The sequence below is a fragment of the Rhagoletis pomonella genome, unplaced genomic scaffold (genome assembly GCF_013731165.1).
Source record: "Rhagoletis pomonella isolate Grant_MI unplaced genomic scaffold, Rhpom_1.0 Rhpom_scaffold_00002, whole genome shotgun sequence".
In the NCBI taxonomy this organism is placed as follows: Eukaryota; Metazoa; Arthropoda; class Insecta; order Diptera; family Tephritidae; genus Rhagoletis; species Rhagoletis pomonella.
The window spans coordinates 91,099,223-91,122,648 of NW_023458556.1; the positions used below are offsets into that span (position 1 = coordinate 91,099,223).

At 39.4% G+C, this 23,426-nt stretch overlaps 1 protein-coding gene across 1 annotated transcript in view; it reads right to left on the bottom strand.

Annotated features, from left to right (window-relative positions):
• The window catches only part of LOC118734168 (protein TIS11-like), a 95,960-nt gene extending 91,918 nt beyond the window's left edge, over positions 1-4,042 (bottom strand). The window contains exon 1 of the mRNA XM_036463885.1: positions 3,718-4,042. Coding sequence (XP_036319778.1) covers positions 3,718-3,962 — 245 coding nt within the window. The 5' untranslated portion in view covers positions 3,963-4,042. The remainder of the gene's footprint in view (positions 1-3,717) is intronic.
• Positions 4,043-23,426: the final 19,384 nt, after the last annotated feature.

Consider the following 23,426-nt stretch of genomic DNA (forward strand, 5'->3'; position numbering starts at 1 on the left):
AGTCTCTAACTTGTCGGGAAGTTTAAAATCGATTGGAAATTTCCACGATTTGCGCGGGATGACCAAGTTAAATATAAGCTTATAAAAAACAGCGGCCATTCTTCCGCACTACCGGCAAACGTGGGCAAATCGTAGAATTTGACTGTCGAATCTGTCGATGGCATGGCGACTATGCTCGACCCGCGTTATGCTGGCTGTATTGTCACGTTTTGCTCGCCCATTTCCTGTGGTCGAATGTTCTCGTGCAAGCTTATTATATCTCGTTGGCTTTCGACGGTGCTGTTCCTTAGTTCCTCCACCGATGCTCTTAAGGCGTTTAATGTCGCGATAATGGCGGTTATTTGACCCTCTCCGGCTGGGCTCAGCTGGTTTGTTTGGTCCATTTCTCAAACGATAACTCGCTTTCACTGTTGCCCTGTCTTCCTGACGCTCGACCTAGGCATTCACGAAATTTGCGGCTAATTTAATTTAATTGCACCAACGTAATAAAGTCGTGCACTAGTAGGCCAGATGTGACTTCAAATATATCAAGTTAATAAGCAGGACGTGCCAGAAAAATATGAAAACTGTTGGGTTAAATGAAAACGATGATTTTTGCTTTGGTATTAGATGAATAAAAACTTTAATTATAACCCGGTTGATTTTACATAGTTGGTTGTTTTATCATTGTGTTGACTGGCACGTCTGCAAACTAATACAAACACTTTTCCCCAACTTGAGGCTTTATGTATATTCTAAAACGAGTAACGGCGAGATATCCCGTTCAGCTTGTGCTATGTATTTTAAAAGAAGTAAACAAATACAGTGAATAGACAAAAAACGATAAATAAAGGAATACATGAATACATAAAACAAACAATGAAATGCCACAGGGCGACCTAACATAATATTAGTGCTGTTCACGATCTTGTGCAAATAGTCTTGGATTTGCATTTGCGAATTGTGTGCTTGCTACCATGGCAACCGTTTGCATTTAATTGTTATAAATTTACAAATCCACCGAATATGCAAATGCAAGAGCATATGCACAAGATCCTGATTAGCCCTATTGTTGTGAAGGTAGAAGGAAGGCAAAATATCTACTTTCTTCCAGAAATTCCAGGTAGAATCTTAGTCGAGTTTACATATCTCGCATTTTCTTCAAAGGTGTATTAATTCAAAATCCGTCGTTTTTGATATTCAAATACACAGTGGGAAAAGGGAATGTCTGGGAATGCAAAAATTAATGGAGAGCCCCTATAACCTACGCACGAAAAGATGCCAGAATTTCTCCACAGCGATGTCAAACGAAAGTAATGTGTCGCATGTCGCTTTACGAAACTATGAATAGTCTAGAAATAGAATAAAAAAATAAATTCAAATAAAAAATAGAGTCCATGCCACAGGTTTCAGCAACAACACGGCAGTCGAACATGCATCCATTCGGCTACAGCAGCTGTTCATATAATGTGAAAAAAACATACTTGAGTTAGTTTTCAAACTCCCTGTTTTGTTTGTAACTTCAAAACTACACATCATCCGCTCGCTTCCATTGCGATGCATCTTTTCGTTCAACCGTAGTTGTTAATATTTTCTTGGTAGAAAAAGGTAATACATTCCCATTTGAAAACAACTCCATTCTAACTCAACAAACATTGCACATTTGATCGATTTATTTTTATGGATATTTCAACTCAAAATGTTTAGAAAAGACGTATTTTGACATATAGAATTATAAATGTTTAAAATCAAGTAAATAGAAGAGGAGGACGTCCAATTATTCCATCAAAACAAAGAAAATAAAGTTGCTTTATATCTAACATTAACAGAGTTGCCACCTGTTAAAAAAATTTGTAAAATTAGTTAAATGGGTATCAATGGAAATGAGTTTGAAATCTTTATCTCTAAGCAACCTCCCAGGGTTTCCACCGGTTTAAAAAATCAAATTCAACTTTAATATAGAGAATTAGACAATTCAAATATGTATCACAGTATAGGTAAGAAAATGTAATAAATAAAATTACATTTTTGTAATAATACCAGTAATATAACAGTCTTATTTGTTAAGAGAATGTTGTAAGTATTAACTTGGGGTAAATTAGCGTCCTCAATTACTGAAATATCGGAGTTTTCGTATTTTCAACGTATTGCTTTTCCATACCAAGAATATTAAGTGCATCGAGTTTGGTACAAATTGATAAATCAGTTACCGAGATATACATTTGTGGTCTTAAGTGGGCGGCGCCACGCCCATTATCCAAAAAGTTATAATAATCTAATTTAATGCTAAGAGATTATTCCAAGAATTGATTTTGAGTCAATTAGCTTCAGTAGTTACTGATTTATCGCTGTTTTCGTGTTTCTGTAAATTACCGTTATATGAGAAGTGGGCATAGTTATCTCCCGATTTCAAGGATTTTTAACAGATATGTTAGATATAGCCTAAGCAAGGCTAATACAAAGTTTGGTACAGATTGGTGAAGCGGATACTGAGATACAGCATCATAAGTGGGCGGGGCCACTTCCATTTTCCAAAAATTTCATAATAATCCTATTTTGTTCCAAAATTTTATTTCACATACCAATTTACTGAAACATCGTAGATTTATCTAAATTGACATTCACCTAAATTTAAACGCTTGTATACCCAAAACTATTTCTTTAATCATCACTTATGTATATAACACCAATGTAAAGGAAAACAAATGTTTAATTTGGGTTCGCCTAACATTCCCGCAGATTTCTAGCAACAGGACCAAAAGGTCCTAAAAAACATGAGTTTTGCTTTAATAATTTTTGTTTTCTTAATTAAATGTATTCATATTATGGTTCGGCCTCAAATTCATTTAAAAAGCTTAATTTTAGTGTTAAAATAGATCTAAATTAGTGTTACTATATACTAGTTGCGTTTTTAGATTTTACTGTAATACATTATCCAAGCGAAGAAATACCACTTATCTGCCATTTTCTGCGGGCAATCTTTTCACACTACATTAGCCAAAGTTCTAAGCTTTCAATTGAACAAAGAATAATAACGCGATCTCTCCCGGGGATACAACAAAATTCCTTAATATTCAACAAAAATTCAAAAATAAATACTCGTTGAAAACCGCTATTTTCGTTATATTTATGTTGAACTTTGCTTAATAAAATGATAAAAAAAAATTTAACACACAAATGCATTATTACCTTCTGTATGCGGATCCATCACTACCTTTTAAGAATACAATCTAGAAATCAAAATATTAACTTAAAACCGTCACGATCTTTCTAGAGAGCGAAAATTTATTTAAAAGCAGCGTTAGAATATTCTGTTTCCAGTCAACGGTGAGCGTTCGCTCTGCAATTTAGAAAAGTGAGGGGGACTGGGAAATGTTATTTGGAATGTTCTTTATCGAATGTGACTAATTTTTAAAGTTTCCTTCAAAATTTTGTCAAATTGGTTTATGGCCTACTAAATCATTCATATACCGTTATTTGCATTGTGGCGAACCTTCGAGAATGATCTTCGATATCCAATATGAATATCGAACTGAGAACGAACTCATAACCAACATTAGTTTTCCAATAATTTCATTTCAATGCTTAGTTTTGTTTGTAAGAGGTTTGTATGTATTTAGAGGGGGTAACAACACCAAAATACTTTTAAGGAGCAGCGAAGCACGCCGGGTATTTGCTAGTAGGATACAATTAAATAAAAGCTTGAAAATAATTATGTATATAACAAAAGAAAATTACCTGGAAGTATTGACTTGTTGGGGCAAAGGTTCAGATTGTGTTCTCTCCAGTTTACGATGTAAATTCATGTTTCCGAAGTTTTCTAATAACGTTGTAACATACGTTTCAACATTCGCTTCATGCTGAGGATGAGGCTGTGGCTGTGAAATCGTTCTGGTCAATGTTGTATGGGGACGGCACTGATCAGGATTTTTTTGACTATTCAACTTCACATTCTGTTCCCCCGATTTGACAGAAACATCCATTGCTGAAATAATTATATCGCCATTGTTGTTAACTGCCCGACTTGAACGAATATGTTGCTGTTGATCATTTGACTGATTCTGAAAATTATTAAAGATTAAATAAATTTTAATTATTTTATATCATTTCCCATCAAAAAAATTTTTTTAAGTAAATTCAAAAGAACAAACAACACTGTTCAACATAAAAAAATATAACAATGTTTCGCCAACAGACTCTGGTACGTGGGCCCAACAATATACATTACACTTAGTGGAATAATTATCCGTACATTTTTTTTTAATTCACAATGTTTTTCATGTTGAATATTTTTCCGTGATTTTTAAATTAAATGTGGCTCGTATTACAACAAAAACTATATACATAAGTCCAAATAATTCATAAATTTAATATCATCACATTTTATTTCCTATAATTAAGTCATTTGGAAGAATTGCTTTTAACGTACAATACCCTTTCTATCCGTCCGCGCCCTAACGACCCAGGGACGCATGAAACGGACCACGGGTGGACCGAACACAACAGACCGGTATATTTTGCCTCGCATCGCGAACGCGGCAGGACTTGCGATATTTAACGCTCATAAACTGAACTGATACAGATTTGGCTCATCAGCTGTAATAAAGGAAAATCAAAGGATATTGCATAACGAGGACTTATGTAGAGTCCGACCGATTAATCGGCATCGGCAACGGCATCGGCTGTTATCGGCACAAAATTGAGCAACGGCATCGGCTAGTATCGGCACAAAATTGAGCATCGGCATCGGCATGGGCCTTTTTTCGCCGATACTTCCGAATTTCTTTTCATATGTTCAGGTGAAGTGACAGAAAACAGCCACCATCAAAAACATTTGCAGACTGCTCATAAAAATTACTATTTTTTTGTTGAAGGTGTTTCACGTTTTTTCCATACAAAACTATGTTCGACAATTTTCTTTTATATGGAGGACACTGCCAGCAATTACAAAAATTTACGGGATTTTATAGCAGCTTGAAACCTGCACTTCGTTATACTAGAATTAAATGGTCTACAAAACTGCATACCAAAATTCTGATTAAAAAGTTTGAAATTTTGGCGAAAATAAGCAGAATTTTTCTAATTTTTGTACAAAGTTTGAAATCTGACTTTATATGGTGTTTGTTGCTCGTGTAAAGTTAGAAAACGTTTTTTGTTAAAGTTATAGTCCCGAAAAAAGTTCCGCGAAATTTTGAAATAAAAACAAACAAAAAATTTTTACACTAAGTTTTTTTTTTAATTACTTTTTAATCAGAGTTCCTGACAGCAAGGCAATAGTTCTACAGTTCCCTAACCAAATTTTCAATAGTTTCGTTAATTTAACCCAAAAAAGCTAACAAACAAAAATCGCTTGCTAACTTCACGCGCAAGCCTTTATTCAGCAAAAACAGTTCTGATACGACCAACTTACAAGAAATAAAGTGTTCTTTAGATCGCTAATAGTCCCGAAAAAAGTTCCGCGAAATCCATAAAAAAAAATTATATATATTGTTACATAAATTTTTTTTTGGAATTATTTTTTAATCACTATAAAACTGCATACTCAAAATCTTTCTAAGGGCCGTTTTCTCAAGTAGTTCTAAAAATTTATCTGCCCTTTAAAAACAAATTTTGTTCTCAAAAAATGTGTTTTCATAGGGCAGATAAATTCTAAAAGGTACTTGCTCGTAATTTCTACCAGTTTGTTTAATTTTTTTTTAATATTGCTCAATGGTTAAACCTTTTATTTATATTGTTTTTGTTAAAGAATGGACTATATTTTTATAAAAAAAAAATAACTAAAACTATATAAGGATAAAATTGTGAAAACTTCTCAATATGCGGGGTTGCTGTAATTTTTTCGACCACTGTACTATAATGTACGTATGGCAATGCCATCCTATAGGTAACAACTTTTAAGCACAAGCCAATCAGGTGATCGCTTCTATTATAAAATGACGCGACCAGCTGGCGGCTAAATCTATATATAGAAAATAATAGCCGTTTTCGTTGTTCGAAGTTAACTCAAAAACTACTGCATAGATTTCAGTCAAATTTGCAGAGGTTATGGTTATACCTTGCATATATGGTCCTCATATAGGCTACCAGAAAACTCGGTAGGTGGCACTGGGGTCGAGTTATTTATAAAAATCGTATTTATGAACCGATTTCTTTTAAATTCAAAATGTAGGCTACCAGCATGATGGCAAACACGTTTACCAAAAATAGACCCGCAAAAGGTATAGTTTCAGCATAATAAAAAATACGTTTACCAAAAACGGAGCCGCTAGGTGGCGCGGGAGGCGAGTTATTTATAAAAGTTGTATTTAAGCATGATGAAAAAAGCACTTGCGAAAAACGGACCCGCTAGGTGGTGCTAGAGTCGAGTTTATTATAAAAGCCGTATTTATGAACCTATTTTGTTAATACACATTCGAAACGTTTATTACTTTCATGATGATTTTTTTTCATTCGAAACATATTCAGCCTTATCATGAGTTTCATCTTCCCAGAACCGGTTCACTTTTCGCTTTTGGTTTCCATGTATTTACTATGGGGGGAATCAAAATTTTCGCGTGAATTTTTTTTCGGGCGAAACACAGGATTACATACATAAAATGATAGCCATTTCCGTTTTTCGGACTAAACTCAAAAACCACTCAATAGAGCCTAGTCAAATTGTCGGAGGTCCTATTATGGGCTACTAGAAAACACGCTGGTGGCGCTGGAGTAGAGTTACTTATAAAAGTCGTATTTATTAACAGATCTCGTTCAAATTCGCAGCGTGACTACCTGTATGATGAAAAATTCCTTTGCTAAAAATGGACCGCTGGAGTTTAGGTATTTAGAAAATCCGTATTTTTTATAAAATCTGATTGGAATTCATAATTCGTATTCATTTCATGACAAGCAAAGGTTTTGCAGAAAAGGGACCCAATGGATGACGCTGCACTCAAAATATATAGAAACCCCCGCGGGGTTTGTTCAGCTTTGGCCCATGTTTATCTTAGACGAATTTACTTTTCAGATGGCTAAATCAAGTTGCGTTTAAGTATGCATATAAAGACCGTAAGACTGTGTAAGCGTGACCTTACATCTACCTCCGATTGACGAAGTTTCTCGAGGCGACCGTTATTACAGCAGTAAGACTCAAAGAAACCAATTCATAAATATTAAGACGAATTGTAAAAGTGGCGAATTGACAAAGAAAGATTCGACCACATCTATCCAAGAAGGAACACGATAGGTATATCAATGGCTTCATTTGAACGATATTTATGAGATCACACGACTCATTTAGCCAAAGTAGGCGGAAACTTTTCATCCTGTGGGGCAGCGAGGATTCTTGGCCCTCTTATAATTGAAAACGCTCATCTGTGCTCTTGAGTTTCCGTATAAGGACTTTTATTGGCTTACATGGTACACCGGACCAATGCTCAAGTTGCAGGATCATAGAAAAATATTACGTACGCTTGGCACAGATCTCACAGGTGGAAATAAGACCATAGATAAAACGCATTACATCGAAAGGGATTCTTAATCTTAAAAGTAAAAGTCACTGATTTTTATTGATGACTTTTAGAAATGAGTCTTCAATAACTGTTATATAAGACATATAATATAAAAATGAAAAATAACTATTATTTGCAAATTATTTAGATAAAAATCAAAAATAGTTGTTATATTGGATTTATAAAATAAAAATCAGAAATAACTGCTATTTAACGAGTAGCTACAGCGTGGCGACGAATAACTGTTACCCCGGTTTTTTTGAGAAATTAAAGGGTCCTTTATAGATTTTGCGAAAAAAAGTATTTTATTGTTAATTTTCCACAGATTTTAGCTGTATTAATTAGTTATTACATTTGAATCCCTGTTTACATTTTCCAGCAGTTTAAACTTTGAGAGAAAAGTTCATTTGGTACGCAGGTCTTTTTCAGGTGTATTTTTTCTTAGGCTTTGTATAAAAAAATACAAAAAAGAAAAAAACTGTATAAGGTTGGTCGAATGAATGGCCGTCCTAGTTACCAGTTCCGAGTCTATTCGATTTTTGAGTATGAGGCGAGGCCTTATGTTGGACAAAAGGGGGAGTATAAGAGACTCAAAATGGAGAAAATTTGCCTATGGTTACAGAAGATATGGAATAAATTAACTGACGAAGACCTGCGTGCCAAATGAACTTTTCTCTCAAAGTTTACACTGCTGGCAAATGTAAATAAGGATTAAAATTTAAAAACTAATTAATACAACTAAAGTAAAATCTGTGGAAAATTAACAATAAATACTTTTTTCGCAAAATCTATAAAGGACCCTTTTATTTCTCAAAAAAAACCTGGGTAACAGTTATTCGTCGCCACGCTGTAAATAAAAGTCAAAAATAATTGTTAAAGAGCGATTTTTATAATAAAAATTGTAACTGTTAAGGCCCTTGAATGAAACTATTGAAAATTTGTTACCTCATTAAAAAGTAATATAAAAATTATGTAAATTTTTTATTTGTTTTTTTTTTTTGGCAGTTAGGCAACTGTAGAAATATGGGTATTTTTTAATTTACTCGATAAAATAAATATCCTAACAAGCCTGGTCCGACAATAGATTATTATATACCATTTTAAAGGCCTATATGATATCCTCTTCTCAGATCATATTCGGTCTTTGAAATCGAATCAAAAATAGTCATTCAAAAACTCATAAATCTACAAAATCGTATTTTCGGACCTAAATCGACAGGTCGCGACCTCTAAATGACCTTTACAAAATCTATAAAAACAGGCAATAATATTTCTCATAAAACTAAATAAAATTAGGGGGTAGGGTCTTGAAATTTCCAAAAAAAGCATTTTCGATGGGCACCCTAATGTATATACCTCTAAGGACTCGGCTAATACTTGTGCTTCGTCAGAATTGTACACGAAATTTCCTATGCCGAAATTGCTGAATTTCACTCCTTACAAAAACCACAAAAAACATTTTTCAAATGCACGGTGGCTAACATACATACGTTCTCACATACCTTATATGCGTAATATTTGTACATTTTAAAATTTGCTCCGGACAAAGGAAACGGGTGTCGGATTAAGAAACAGAAATTTCATTTTTTATCCACAAGCGTATGTATGTACATTAGGGTAATCCTTAAAAAATCAAATGAACGATTTTTTCAGTCCCCCCTTCCCCCCCTCAATCGGTAATACCACGATCACAGAGATAAAAGTTTTGTTCCGATTGGAGACGGTTAAGGCGTATCGCACGGGCAAAGTTCGGATTCCTCTATAGAGTAAAAAAATTAAAATTAATCTTTTTTTCATTTAATACCCAAAATCTATACTACCATAGTCGAAGATATCACATATAAATTTTGGTCCCGATTGGAGTTGGTTAAGGCGTGTCGCAAAGGGGTCAAAGGCCAGAAGATAGAGGCTCAAAAAATTAAAAATATCGATAAATCGATACTCCTGAAGTCGAACATATCACATATAAAGACGTTTGAGACCCGAAATAATTATTATCCTAATATTTGATATCAAAAACGTCGTCTTGTTTTAAGAGATATTTTTTTCGTCTTTGTATAATGATTATTTACGAGAAATATCTTTTTTCATCTCGTGGGATGATTATTTTCAAATGGAAATTATTTACGTCTTTTCGTAATATTTATATGGCATTTTTATTTTTCTCGTCTCTCGTTTATTTCAAGACGAATATTATTTACGTTTTCTTATAATAATTATGTGGGACTTTTATTTTCAAGACGGAAAGGATTTACGTCTTGTCATAATAATTAAGTGGGACTTTTATTTTGTTTCGTCTCGTGGGACATTTATTTTAAGACGGAAATGATTTACGTCTTTTCATAATAATTATATGCGACTTTTATTTTCCTCATCTCTCGTGGCGTTTATTTCAAGACGACAATGATTTACGTCCCACGTTTTCTCTTAATAGAATCGGTAGATGTACTACCGATTTCACGAATTTAAACGCACATATCTCCGAGCTCGATTATTGGAATTTTATTTGCTAACATCTGGCAACCCTTTTCAATAAACTAAAACCACGTAAACGCAAAGACCCTTAATTTGACACCACGTTTTGAAAATCGAACGAACGATACAGATTTGATGACATGAACAATCGTGGCGTTAAATATTTAAAGCGTCAAATCTCCGAACTCAATTAAGAAGTTTCATTATTTTATTTATAATTATTAGGTCGTCTTGTAAATCATTTCCGTCTTGAAATAAACGTCCCGAGATCCGAAAAAAAATAAAAAATATATATAATTATTATGAGAAGACGTAAATCATATTCGTATTGAAATAAACGTCCCGGGATTATGAGAAGACGTAAATCATTTTCGTCTTGAAATAAACGTCCCGAGAGACGAAAAAATATAAAAATCCCACATAATTATTATGAGAAGACGTAAATAATTACCGTCTTGAAATAAACGTCCCGTGAGACGAAAAAAAATAAAAGTCCCATTAATTATTATGACGTAAATAATTTCCATCTGAAAATAATCATCCCACGAGACGAGAAAAGATATTTCTCGTAAATAATCATTATGCAAAGACGAAAAAATGTATCTTAAAACAAGGCGACGTTTTTGATCTCAAATATTAGGATAATAATTAATTTGGGTCTCTGAATAAAACGTCTTTAGGTATATGTTTTTATATATAATTTTAATTTTAAAATAATGGTCCCGGGAGACGAAAACAACTTTTCCATTGTTCATTAATAATTATAGAGCAATATTTAATTTTATTTCTTGTAATCGTTATGGTATCTGGTTTTAATAGGGTAATCGGAAGTTTGACCCCTGTGCGACACGCCTTAACCGACTCCAATCAGAACCAAAATTGATATGTGATATCTTCGACTAAAGTAGTATCGATTTTTGGTATTAGGTGAAAAAATTATTAATTTAAATTTTTTGAGTCTCCATAGAGGAATCTGAACTTTGCCCTCAGTGTGACACGCCTTAGCCGTCTCCAATCGGGCCAAAATATGTATGTGATATCTTCGACTATAGTAGCATCAACATAAGGGTTGAGGCTTAGGAAATCTGATGTAAAAATTTGATTCCTACATTTAAGGACCACCCTAATGTCCGTATGTACATTAGATGCCATATTTTGCTAAAGTATTTCAGATCCTCCCTCCGGCAGCAGAGTATGAAAATAGGATGATAAGAACTTAACAAAATTAAAAAAAAATATTCACTATTACAAAAGCTGGAGAAGACTCCGAAATCCGTGATTTATAAGACTGTTTTGCTGTAGGTTTAGGTACCTCTATGAAGTTGGCAGGACAACTTTTTCTCAAAGCAAAAATTCCTATCGGATAATTTGCCGTTAATTCTCCGTAAATTATCCGTGAAAAGAATAATTTTGCCGCGGACATATTTTAAAAAATATCGAGTGCCCTGCTAACTTCCGTGGAAGTTAGCAGGGCACCTTCTGAAAACCAATTAAGGAAATCAGCTAAACCCAAACTAACTATTTGATAATTTGCCCTAAATTATCCGTTGTTTATCCGTGATAAGAATAATTTTGCCGCGGTCATATTTGAAAAAATATCGCGTGCCCTGCTAACTTCCGTGGAACAACCAATTAAGGAAATTAAGGTTGGCGAAAATCCTCCTTGATATACCCTCCAAGCGGGTGCCGACTGGGCAATGGGCATCGCTGCTTGCACCGCTGCGGCGGGATGGGCTTGCTCTTCTGCCGAAGTGGTGCAAGCAGGCGGGGCCTAGCTGAGGCCGAGGTATAAACTCTCCTGCCGCGTCCGGTGGCGGGCCGGATGGCCTCGCACTGGGGGAGCTGGGGGTGGGCATACTGAGGCCATTTCTAGGGGGTACCTGGCGGTAGGTATAAAACGCCCCCCTAATCCAGGGTGTCATGCGTCACCGTGCCCATTGGACGGTTTGCAGTCAGGGGGTTTTCCGACTGTATTCTAACGGCGCCTCCCGGATACCTGTCCGCCTCCGGGAGTAACGGTGGACTTGCTGCGGCATGGGGCTCTGCCGTGGTCGACCATTTTTTTCCCCTTTCCCTTTTTCCGGCCGCCGAAAGGCTTCTGCTTAGTAGGCGGCCAAAGAGCCAGTAATGATGAACAAAACAAAAGAAGCCTCGGAACCCTGCACGGGTAGTGCCGCCGCTGGACACGGCGAAGTTAAGTCCAATAAACCCACCATCTCGGGAACCGCATCGACGGCGCCGAAGACAGGGCCTACACGGCGCAAACAGATTCGGCCCTCCGCAGAATCTGGAGGGAATGCTAAGCCCCCAGAGGGAAAGCATACTTCCAGCGATACCGGCAAAACTATACCCCTCGAGGGAAAGTCGAGGCCGGTGGGGAAGCTGCGGACGGCCCCTCTGTCCACGCCCATCCCGGGCACATCCAACTCACAGGGGGTAGTAACCGAGCCCAAGTCCTCCACGGACAAGCCGGGAACTACTCCTGCGAGTAAAACAACAACCGGGGCAAACGACCTGGATAGGCGCCCCAGCTGCTCCAAAGCAGCGAAAATAATTCCGCCCTCCGTCAGGGCTCAGCGCGACCGAAGGGCAGCCCCTAAGGTTATTAAAAGACTGGGCGTCATTCTACATGACCAGCTGACGGAGGAGCAAAAGGCCTCCCTCAAGTGGGCAATGGAAGTCTTCGCCGCCAGCGATAAGCGATCCTCCGGGAAGGGCGGTAAGGACATACCATCCACTAAGGGGAACCCACGGAAGGACCTAGGCCAAAAGAGACAACGATCTCTGGACGACACCGCGAGTGGATCCAAAAGGCATAGGACTTCCTCTCCCTCTGTCCGTCCGTCCATGGCCGTGTCCACCACGAAGCCATTCAGCGAGGCCGCCAAAGAGCACCTCACGCTGGCGGCCATCCGGACGGCCACATCAGCACGGACAATTGGAAGTCCGTACTGATGGGTCTATGCAGGGTGTATAAGGGGATACTCCAGAAGTATCCCGGCCCTGCACCAGTCGTCCGTGATGCTGGGTGGCATCAGGGGCGGGTAAAGCTGGTGGCGTGTGCAGATGAACGCGCGGTCCGGCTTTACAAGGAAGCGATCTCCACGGTTGGACAGCTGTGGCCCGGGGCAGACTTAGTTGCTGTTCACAGAGATGAAATCCCTAACAGGCCGCGAGCCTGGGCCTGGGTCCCAGCTGAACCATCAAAGCCGGAGGAGATTCTTGAGTTTATCCGACTGGGCAACGAAGGACTCCCACAAGTGATTGGAGGATAGTCCGAGTTGGCGAGACCAAGGGGAAGCAGCGTTTTGTTGGCTTTGTCATCAACGATGCTTCAGTCCCAGTTCTCGAGGGTTGTGGTGGGGTAATAAGCTACGGCTTTTACTCCATCACGGTGAAAATCCACCGCAAAACGGACCAACAAGGGGAGGAGGCGGGCAACGCCTCGAGCGGACCCACTCCTCCCGATAACTCTACCGACGAAGGGGCCAACAACACAGGCAACGCCTCGAGCGGACCTGGCGCCTCCGAGTCGGCATCGGTGGCAGACAGCGCGGGGTCCACAGGAAACACCACGAGTGGACCTGACGGGTGTACCCGAAACCGCGTCAGATACTGAGAGCGACACGAGCTCAGTATCTGCCTACGTAGGGTCGGTATACAGCCGGTGGGCAATGCTGAACGAGGACCAGCTTCTGGACTCCGAACCGGAGGAGGGGGTTAATGACATCACAGTCATACGGGAGGAGCTAGAAGCGATGGACATCACCGACTCTGAGGATGGTGCAGATCCTACAAATTAATCTGCACCATTCCAAGGCAGCCTCGGCTGCCCTTCTTCTTCGCATCAGCAATAAAGCTGAGGACTTGATTCTAGTCCAAGAGCCTTGGATCGTTAGAAACAAGGTTTGCGGACTGAACTCTGATGCCTACCAGGTTGTAACAGCTCCAGTAGCAGGTAGGATCAGAGCTTGCATTCTGATTAAAAAAGTATATTCTTATTTTTTACTCTCCCAATACAGCGACGAGGACACTGTCTGCATCAGCGTCCAGCTGAAGCAGAGCGTGATCTGGCTGGCAACATCCTACATGGCCCACGACAGCCATGTTTTTCCACCCTACAGACTGGAAGAAGCTGTGAAGGAAGCAAATCGCAGGAAACTCCCGGTCATAATAGGGGCAGACTCTAACTCGCATAACACGATCTGGGGCTCAAGCGACACCAACTCTCGAGGTGAGTGTTTACTTGACTTTGTTCTTTTATATAATCTTACTGTATGTAACCGCGGGCGCGGCCCCACTTTTGTGACCTCTGTTAGAAGCGAAGTGCTGGACATCACCCTTGTTTCGAGCGGTTTATCTGACAGATAAGGGACTGGCAGGTGTCCAAAGAACACTCTTTCTCTGACCATCTCTACATTAGCTTTAAGCTCAATTTTGATCCTGCTCCTTTAACAGAATACAGGAACAAGAAGCGAACCGACTGGGCAAAGTATAAAAATACGCTGTCGGTCTCTCTACACAGATACGCTTCTCACGATAAGTGCTGCTTATCGTTAAGATCTGATGAAGCGAGTCTCTCGAATACGAAGGTTGTTTCTCTCGGTGAGCTGGACTCATCGTCAGAAATTGATGAAGCAGTGAACTTTGTGACAAATGCCTGTAATGCTGCTTTCAAAGCCTCCTGCCCAAGCACCCTCCCGAAGGGCAAAAAGAAACCCCAGTGGTGGAATCCTGAGATTTCAGCACTGAGGAAGAACAGCAGGAGGCTTTTCAATCAAGCTAAACGAACAGGTCTTTGGCAACCATACAAAGACGCACTCAAAGTTTTCAAGAAGGCCATAAAGAGGGCGAAACGCGAATCTTGGCAAAACTTCTGCGACAACATAGAAGAGAACTCTGAAGCCAACAGGCTGAGGAAAGTTCTCTCAAAATCTTCTTCAAGTATGAACTCTATCCAGAAGCCTAACGGTGACTGGACGACATCATGTAGCGAAATGCTGGAGGTCCTTATGAGCACTCACTTCCCGGGCTGCTCAGATGACACCCCCGATTTTTCGCCCGGTCCTAGGACCTACTTGTCTCTGGGTGATACCGTTGGGGACATCGTAAGTGAGGAGAGGGTGGAATGGGCTTTAATGTCCTTTCAGCCATACAAATCTCCTGGCCTTGACGGAATCTTTCCCGCTCAACTACAGGAAGCTAAAGACATACTGTGTCCCATGCTTTCTCAGATTTTTACAGCCTGCCTAACTCTGACTCACATACCACACGAGTGGACAAAGGCAATGGTTGTATTCATACCAAAAGGAGACAAGGCCGCTCATGTGAAACCGAAGGATTTCAGGCCTATAAGCCTCACCTCGTTCTTCCTCAAAACTCTAGAGAGGCTCATCGACGAATATATTCGACGGAATATTAAAGCTGACAACCTCTCCTCGAATCAGCATGCATATTCCAAGGGGAAATCCGTGGAGACCGCACTCCATGAAATCGTAGCGACGATTGAAAAAGGATTGGCCTTAAAGGAATACACGCTCGGAGTTTTTCTCGATATCGAGGGTGCTTTCAACAACGTCTACCCGAAGTCTGTTGTTAACTCCCTTCTTATGGCGGGGGTGCAGCGAGGTCTGGTGGATTTTGTTGAGCTCCTTCTCGGAAAGAGAACTATTCTATCAGAACTAGGGGATGGTTCCATTACAAAGTATGTGACCAGGTGCACCCCCAAGGGGGCGTTCTCTCCCCTCTACTCTGGAATCTAACAGTGAACACCATACTTCTAAGCCTAAAGAGCACCGGTTGTCAAGTCATAGCGTACGCCGATGACATAGCAATCGTTGCAACGGGCAAACATCTTCAGGTCCTGAGTGAGTTGTTGCAAAACGCACTCGGTCTGGTAAACATCTGGTCCAAGGAATGTGGACTTAGTGTCAACCCTGCCAAGACAGAAATGGTACTTTTCACAAGGAAGTATAAAACTCCCTTATTTAAACCTCCCGCCCTAAACGGGGTGGCACTCACTCTCTCAACCGAGGTGAAATACCTTGGTGTTATTCTGGACAGGAAGCTGAACTGGAAGCGAAACACTGAAGACCGCTCCAGGAAGGCCAATACTGCCCTGTATGCCTGCAAAACGGCTATAGGAAAAAATGGGGAATAAAACCACATATAGTACACTGGATGTACACAGCTGTGATAAGACCCATCCTTTTCTACGGGGTCACCGTATGGTGGCCTGCTCTAAACAACACCGTATCCAGAGCCAAGGTGGAACGTGTGCAGAGGACGGCTGCCATGCTCGTCACGGGAGCCCTGCCCACTACACCCACCAAATCCCTGGAAATAATTTTAAATCTTCCACCTGTGGATCTCTACGGCAAATTTCAGGCTGGCTGTAGTGCGGCCAGGCTAAATACAATCCAGCCGTGGAGGGACCTCAGATTCGGGCACGCAAAAGTACTTGAAACTCTACCGGATAATCTACGACAGATAGATTATACCACTCCTCTACTCTGTTTAGATAACAAATTCTCCACAAGAATCCCAGAGAGGAACGAGTGGGAAAGGGCCACAGACCTGAACCCAGGGTCTACGGCCATATATACAGATGGTTCCAAGCTAAACAAAAGAGTGGGTAGCGGGATCTACTCTGACGAACTCGCGCTAAATCTCAGGTTTCGCTTACCGGACCATTGCAGCGTTTTTCAAGCGGAATTAAACGCCATAATGGAGGCGGCTCGGTGGCTTATAACCTCCGCCCCTCCAGGACGGCCTACCTCTGTCTATTCTGACAGCCAGGCTGCTATCAAATCTCTCAATTCTAACGAAGCAACGTCCAAAGTAGCCATCGAATGCAGAAATACTCTCAACCTGCTGGCATCAAAATGCTCCTTGACTGTTGTATGGGTCCCTGGACACAGGGACATCCCTGGCAACTGCCTAGCCGACGAGCTGGCAAGGAGGGGGACGCAACTTTTTGTAGTCAATTCTGCTCCGAATGCGGGCATACCTCTAACCTCCTGCAAACACAGACTAAAGGCGAAACTCGTTGAGGAGGTAAATATAAGATGGGCTGTGGAAACCACCTGCCATATTACCAGGCAAATATGGCCAAAGATTGATGTAAAGCGATCCATAGCTCTCACCCGGCTGGACCGCTCCTCTCTCAGATTAGTAGTCGGGGTAATCACCGGACACTGCCTGATGGGCACACACGGAAAAAGGTTGGGATACCTCACCAACGATTTCTGTCGCAGTTGCAGAGACGAGGAGGAGTACTTTGTAGATTGTTTAGCCGATTTGAACTCGGCGAACGTTCTCGACTTTTTGTGCTATATAAAACGCACTCGGTGGTTCAATTACTAAGGGAGGGAAAGAAACAAATGGCTTCGGCCAGTGGTATCACAACGGGCTTTTCCAGCCCACGTGTGCTCCGCGTTCTGCGCGGGGCAGCCACTCTAACCTAACCTAACCTAACCAATTAAGGAGACCAGAGAACACTCGGCCAGGCTCCAGTGCACCTGTGGAAAGCGAGTTCAGGAAAATTAAGCATGGAGTACTTGGAAAACAGGGCAAAACCACTAGAGTGGGCATGACAATTGAAAAACATATAGACTAGTACGATGGACGTCTTAAATTTTTATTGGACGAAAAAGAAAATAATATATAGATAGACGAAAATGCGACGAAACCATAGAAACCCCAGAGCAATCATTCTTAAAAGATACTAGGGACGAAAAAATTTCGAAAGATGAACGCAATCAAAATTTTGCGTTAGAAAGTTACGATGAAGAGGCTATGGACACGAGTGAGAATTTAAGTGAACCGATTTTTATAAAACATATAAAAATGGAGAAAAAAATTGTATTGACAAAATATAGTAAATGATAATCTTATAGAATCTCACGACTCTTCTATGTGTAAAGCTAACTTTCGATCTGCGTTAAAAGAATTTAATTGCAATTGATTAAATTTATCTAAGCCTAGTTTCCAATGTTTAATTTGCCAACGCCAAGTACATGCCGCTGATAATTGCGCCGTGCTATACGGTAATCCGGAAAACGGTGAGAAGAGAATTTGTTTAAAATGTTCAAAAAGCGCAAATGTGAATTATAAAATAGCACTAAATGAAATTGAGAATCACAGAGGGCTGGCGCTCCTTGAAATGCAAAAAACGAATAAACAAAGAAAAAGCCTTTACTTGGGAGAAAATCCAAGTAAAATCGCAGATGCGCTAGCATTCAACTCGGATGCAGCAAATGTTCCAATTATTAAAAACGGTTCATCAATGCAACTTGAATTTGTGAAAATTAACAAAAAGCTATATCTATATACAAATACGCCACAAGAAAATTTTGCAATCCCTTTTTTGAAGGCACCGTTCGCTCGATTTGAATGAAACATACACCGATTTAAAGGATATAACTTCCCCTAATCCAGAAATGTTAATCCCGATATATAGAGGGCGTGGCATCCGACATATAGACTAAAATGTGAAAACCACTGTATCTCTAAAACGAATTATGCTGGGGAACTGAAACTTAGCACAGATGCATAAATTGTAAATACCCTACTTACGGTGAAAAATGGTAGGTACTGGGAAAGTGGGCGTGGCACCTCCTATACAAACTGAAATTCTCTTATCGGTTATCTCTGGAACCACCTATGCTGACGTCCTGAAACTTGACACAGCTATTTATGTTATCAATAACGTACTTATGGCGAAAAGTGGTAGATAATGGGAAAGGGGCGTGGCACCGCCCATGCAAACTAAAATGCTCATGTCGCTTATCTCTGTAACCGCTAATGCTGACGTCCTGAAACTTGACACAGCAACATATGTTGTCACTACTGACTTTCGGCGAAAAGTGGTAGATTTTGGAAAAGGGGCGTGGCACCGCCCGTACATACTGAAATTCTTATATGGCTTATCTATGGAACTGCCTATGCTGATATCCTGAATTTGGCACAGCAACATACGTTGTCCATACCGTACTTACGGCAAAATATGGTAGATTTTGGAAAAGGGAGCGCGCCACCACCCATACAAACTAAAATTCTCATATCGCTTATATCAGGAACCACTTATGCTAACGTCCTGAAATTCGACACAGCTATTTATGATATCAATAACGCACTTATGGCGAAAAGTGGTATATAGTGGGAAAGGGGCGTGGCACCGCCCACACAAACTGAAATTCTCATATCGCTTATCTAGAACCACTTATGGTACATAGTGGGAAAGGGGCGTGGAACCGCCCATACAAACTGAAATTCTCATATCGCTTATCCCTGGAACCGCTTATGCTGAGGTCCTGAAATTTTACACAGCAACATATGTTGCCAATACCGTACTTGCGGACTTATTTATAGTCTGAATTGTTTGACATATTAGTCAGTGATGAACATCTCATCTATACATACAAATACATATGCATATTTTTTTTATGAATGAAAATCGAAGTTCCTTTTTTGGTCTATTTTCAGAAGCTACTGCGGAGGAGACTTGGTAGAACTAGTAATTTTTAGCAAAAAAAAAAAACCGACTTCAACTCCCATATAAAAAAAAAAATATATATATATATATCTCATGATCCACTGATCGGATCTCAACCAGATTAGTATGGGACCACCTCTGAGACACTACCTTTCCGATGCAAAAATCATCGAATTATCGAAATCGGTTGACGTGGTCCAAAGTTATGCGGTAACATACATAAAAAAAAAAAAAAAAAAAAAAAAAAAAAAAAATATATTCTGACGAACTGATAACCTCCTCCTTTTTTGGAAGTCGGTTAATTAGCATTAATCAATCCGGTATTAACGTTCATAATTCGATTTTAAGTTTTCCTGCAAATTCGCTATAAATTATGCTGATGGGCTTCAATATAGTAATTCGCATAAAGGATTTAGTATTGGTGACAGGTAAAATTCAAAAGTGTATGAAAAAAGATGTCGAATTTCGACAACTGGGCGATACTAGTTATTTTAAATGTACCTGTGGAATAGACAGCTTAATTCAGGTTATGATAGCAGGAGCTACAGACTATACTATAGTACAGAGTTTAGTTGCAGAAAAAAGCCAATTCAGTTTTTCAAGCTGATCAACAACATCGTTACAAAAGGAATTTCTGCCCAAAGCTACACACTAAGAGGCAAAATTCTTTTACTATACTCTGACAATAAAACGGAGGCCAAAGAAAGCTGCCCAACTATTATTAACTGTGCAACAGCAGTCAATTCCTTGCAAGAATATTTATTTAAAGAGTGCCCGTCTTTTAAAAAGACGATAAAATGTACGAAAAACTGCCCAAAACAAGAAGAAGCATACCCATCATACATAGCTAATTCTTTAGATAATTCTTTTCACGGATAAACAACGGATAATTTACGGCAAATTATCAAAAAGTTAGTTTGGGTTTAGCTGGTTTCCTTAATTGGTTTTCAGAAGGTGCCCTGCTAACATCCACGGAAGTTAGCAGGGCACGCGATATTTTTTAAAATGTGTCCGCGGCAAGATAATTCTTTTCACGGATAAACAACGGATAATTTACGGCAAATTATCAGATAGTTAGTTTGGGTTTAGCTGGTTTCCTTAGTTGGTTTTCAGAAGGCACTCGATATTTTTTTAAATATGTCCGCGGCAAAATTATTATTTTCACGGATAATTTACGGATAATTAACGGCAAATTATCCGATAGGAATTTTTGCTTTGAGAAAAAGTTGTCCTGCCAACTTCAGAGAGGTGGTTTAGGTCCTTATATCAAAAAACATTCATCTTGCACAAAAGAGAAAGAGATATCTAACCTCATGAAGAATAAGCCGCTCAAACGAAAGGCGTACTCAGTTTCTTAATACAACTAACCAGAAAGTTACCCACGCGGCCTAAAGTGACTATTTGGTACTATTTTTCACGAATTTTCAGATTTATTCCTTAGGATTTTCCTGATAGTAGTAATTTTCCCAAAGTTAAAATACTTAAAATTGTAGCTAATTTAATGTAGTTTTTAAGGAAGTGAACAAATTTGTAATCGACTTATATTTGAACTAGTAAATTAAATTTAAGTGAAGCCATGTTGAAAACCACTTTCCAACTTGACAAATCTCATCACAAAATTTAAAAGCCAAAGCAGGCGTGGATGAAACTGCCTGCTGTGGAATACTTTATCTATATTTACGACTGATAATTACATTAGGTACTATATTACAGTAGCCAATACACGCTTGCTTTGAGGCGCCTTAAAACACCTTCGAACGGTAAAACAATCATTCAATCGATTAAGAAGCACGGCACACACTGGTCCCAAATCAGGAAATAATGGAATTAGGGTCAAAATTCAACGAATCGATCTGATTTTTTTTTCTGTGTACAGCTTACGCAATTATAAATAACTTTTATTATTAGCAATTTTGTAAAATATAGCATACTTTTTAAGAAAAAAATTATTATATTTTTTTTATATGGAGAAAACCCATTTTTAGAATTTTAAAGCGCACTTACCACGGATCCGAAATGCGGCTTATGGCACATTGTAGAGGGTATTACTGTCCACAATTTCTCTGTAGACACCTATTATATAAACCTGCGACCCTAAAAAATACAGACACTTAAAAAAAATTTAACAGCAATATTAAAATTAAAGGCATTATAGGCACTATAAATTTAGACTATCTTTGGATCTGAATCCGGTGGAGATACGTTTTACTTTGTATACGAATATTTCTCGTGGAGATTTTGAAATTTTTTTTAACCGCTTAAGTTTCTTCCGTCAGACACACATTTTAAAATACAGGTAGTTTATATGTAAGTCGGTATATCATAAAATACACTAAGTATAATATAATCTATGGCCTTCAAATAGTGACACAGAATAAAAAAAAATTACCAATCGAGCCTTGGTTTCACAATTTCCTTGAAAAGGCGAGCAAATGCTTTTGTGTGCAAATAGCCTTTTTGCCTAGAGTTCTAGGAGTATGATGAGGTCTTGTAAAAGCTCTCTACCTACCCTTTGTTTATTTACCATTAATAATCACTTAGTATATGCTAAAGGCATATTAAGGAAAATAGACAATACGGTGGTTTTGAAGGCGTTTCAGGTAGGATAACTACTAGCATTCTAACGAAAAGGAAGAAATAAACCTTTCCAGATTCTTCGAAACCTTCAAAGGTATATGCAAACATTGAACGACATTCTTACTGAATATAAAGCATCGTTTGCTCTTGAGCTAACCATTACTCTAGTGATTTTATTACTGGAAACATGACGACCTTTGTTATTAATTTGGACATTTTCGTCTTCATGCGAGCTAGTGGCGATATGAAAAACAGTGATTGTTTGTACCAAGCTCTCTAAGCCATATACCAAGTGCGGCTGCAGTGACATCTGAAGAACTCGGTATAATTAATGTGACCAACTATTTCATAGCTCAAAGAAGTATAGGTTAGGTTGGGTTAAGTTAACGCCGGGAGCCGATTACGAAATTTCGAATGCGGCTAATTTCGATCCCTGAGAGCTCAGTGTTTGTTCAGAAGCGCGAGCCAAAATGCTTCCATATTAGCCTCGCGAAGATTGCACAGTCTAAAATAAAATGTGTAGAGATGATTCTACTTCATATTCCTCTTGACAGCTGATACAAAAGGATCAGCCGCAATTCCAGTTTCACCGCTTGAATACTAATAGCACAATGGCATATCAGAACCCCCATCACTAGCCGTTGAGAGGTAACGTGTGCAGAGAAACGTCTTCTTTTATATGTCACAAAAGGACCCGGTTTTCCTTAGCCTAATAGCAGTTCGCGCTGCGACAATTCTGTTTGCAATATCCGCCGGCGCCGTTAAGCGCCAGTGTAGGTGTGGTTCCTAATGCTCCGCTAATTCCTGTTTTACAAGTGTAGCCTTTTCTACTGAATTCCACCAGACAAGGGCTCCTTGAAACAATAAAGGCTTAAATCTGGTTTCCTAGAGCTAATGAATTAATTTGGGCGAAAGACCCCACCTTTTACTGATAGCTCCCCTTTAGCATTACAAGGCAACCGACACCTATCCTACCCTTTCCTCAATGTTAGGTTTCTACGACAGCCGCCGTTGATCGCCCACCTAGTTCAGGTAACCTTGAGCCATATCAAAAACGATGTATATAAATCGTCCCTTAACCAAAAGCTCCACATCATCTACATAGGCGATCACCAGACAGGCCACTTTTTCCAGTTCCACTAGAAAGTCGTTTACAACCGCAATCCAGAGCAGGGGGGGAGAGAACACCACTTTGTGGAGTGCTCCTATTGACTCTGTCCTGAGTGCAGACGCTCCCCCACTACGCCGCGACAGCTTTGGCACGAAGTAAACTTATTAGGTTGGTTTCAACCCCCAGATTATGAATATACTTGACTATTGCCTCTCGAGTGATATTGTTGAAGGCCCCCTCGATCGAAGAAGGCTCCAACTGCACAATCTCCATGCGTGAAGGCTTCCTCTGACCACTT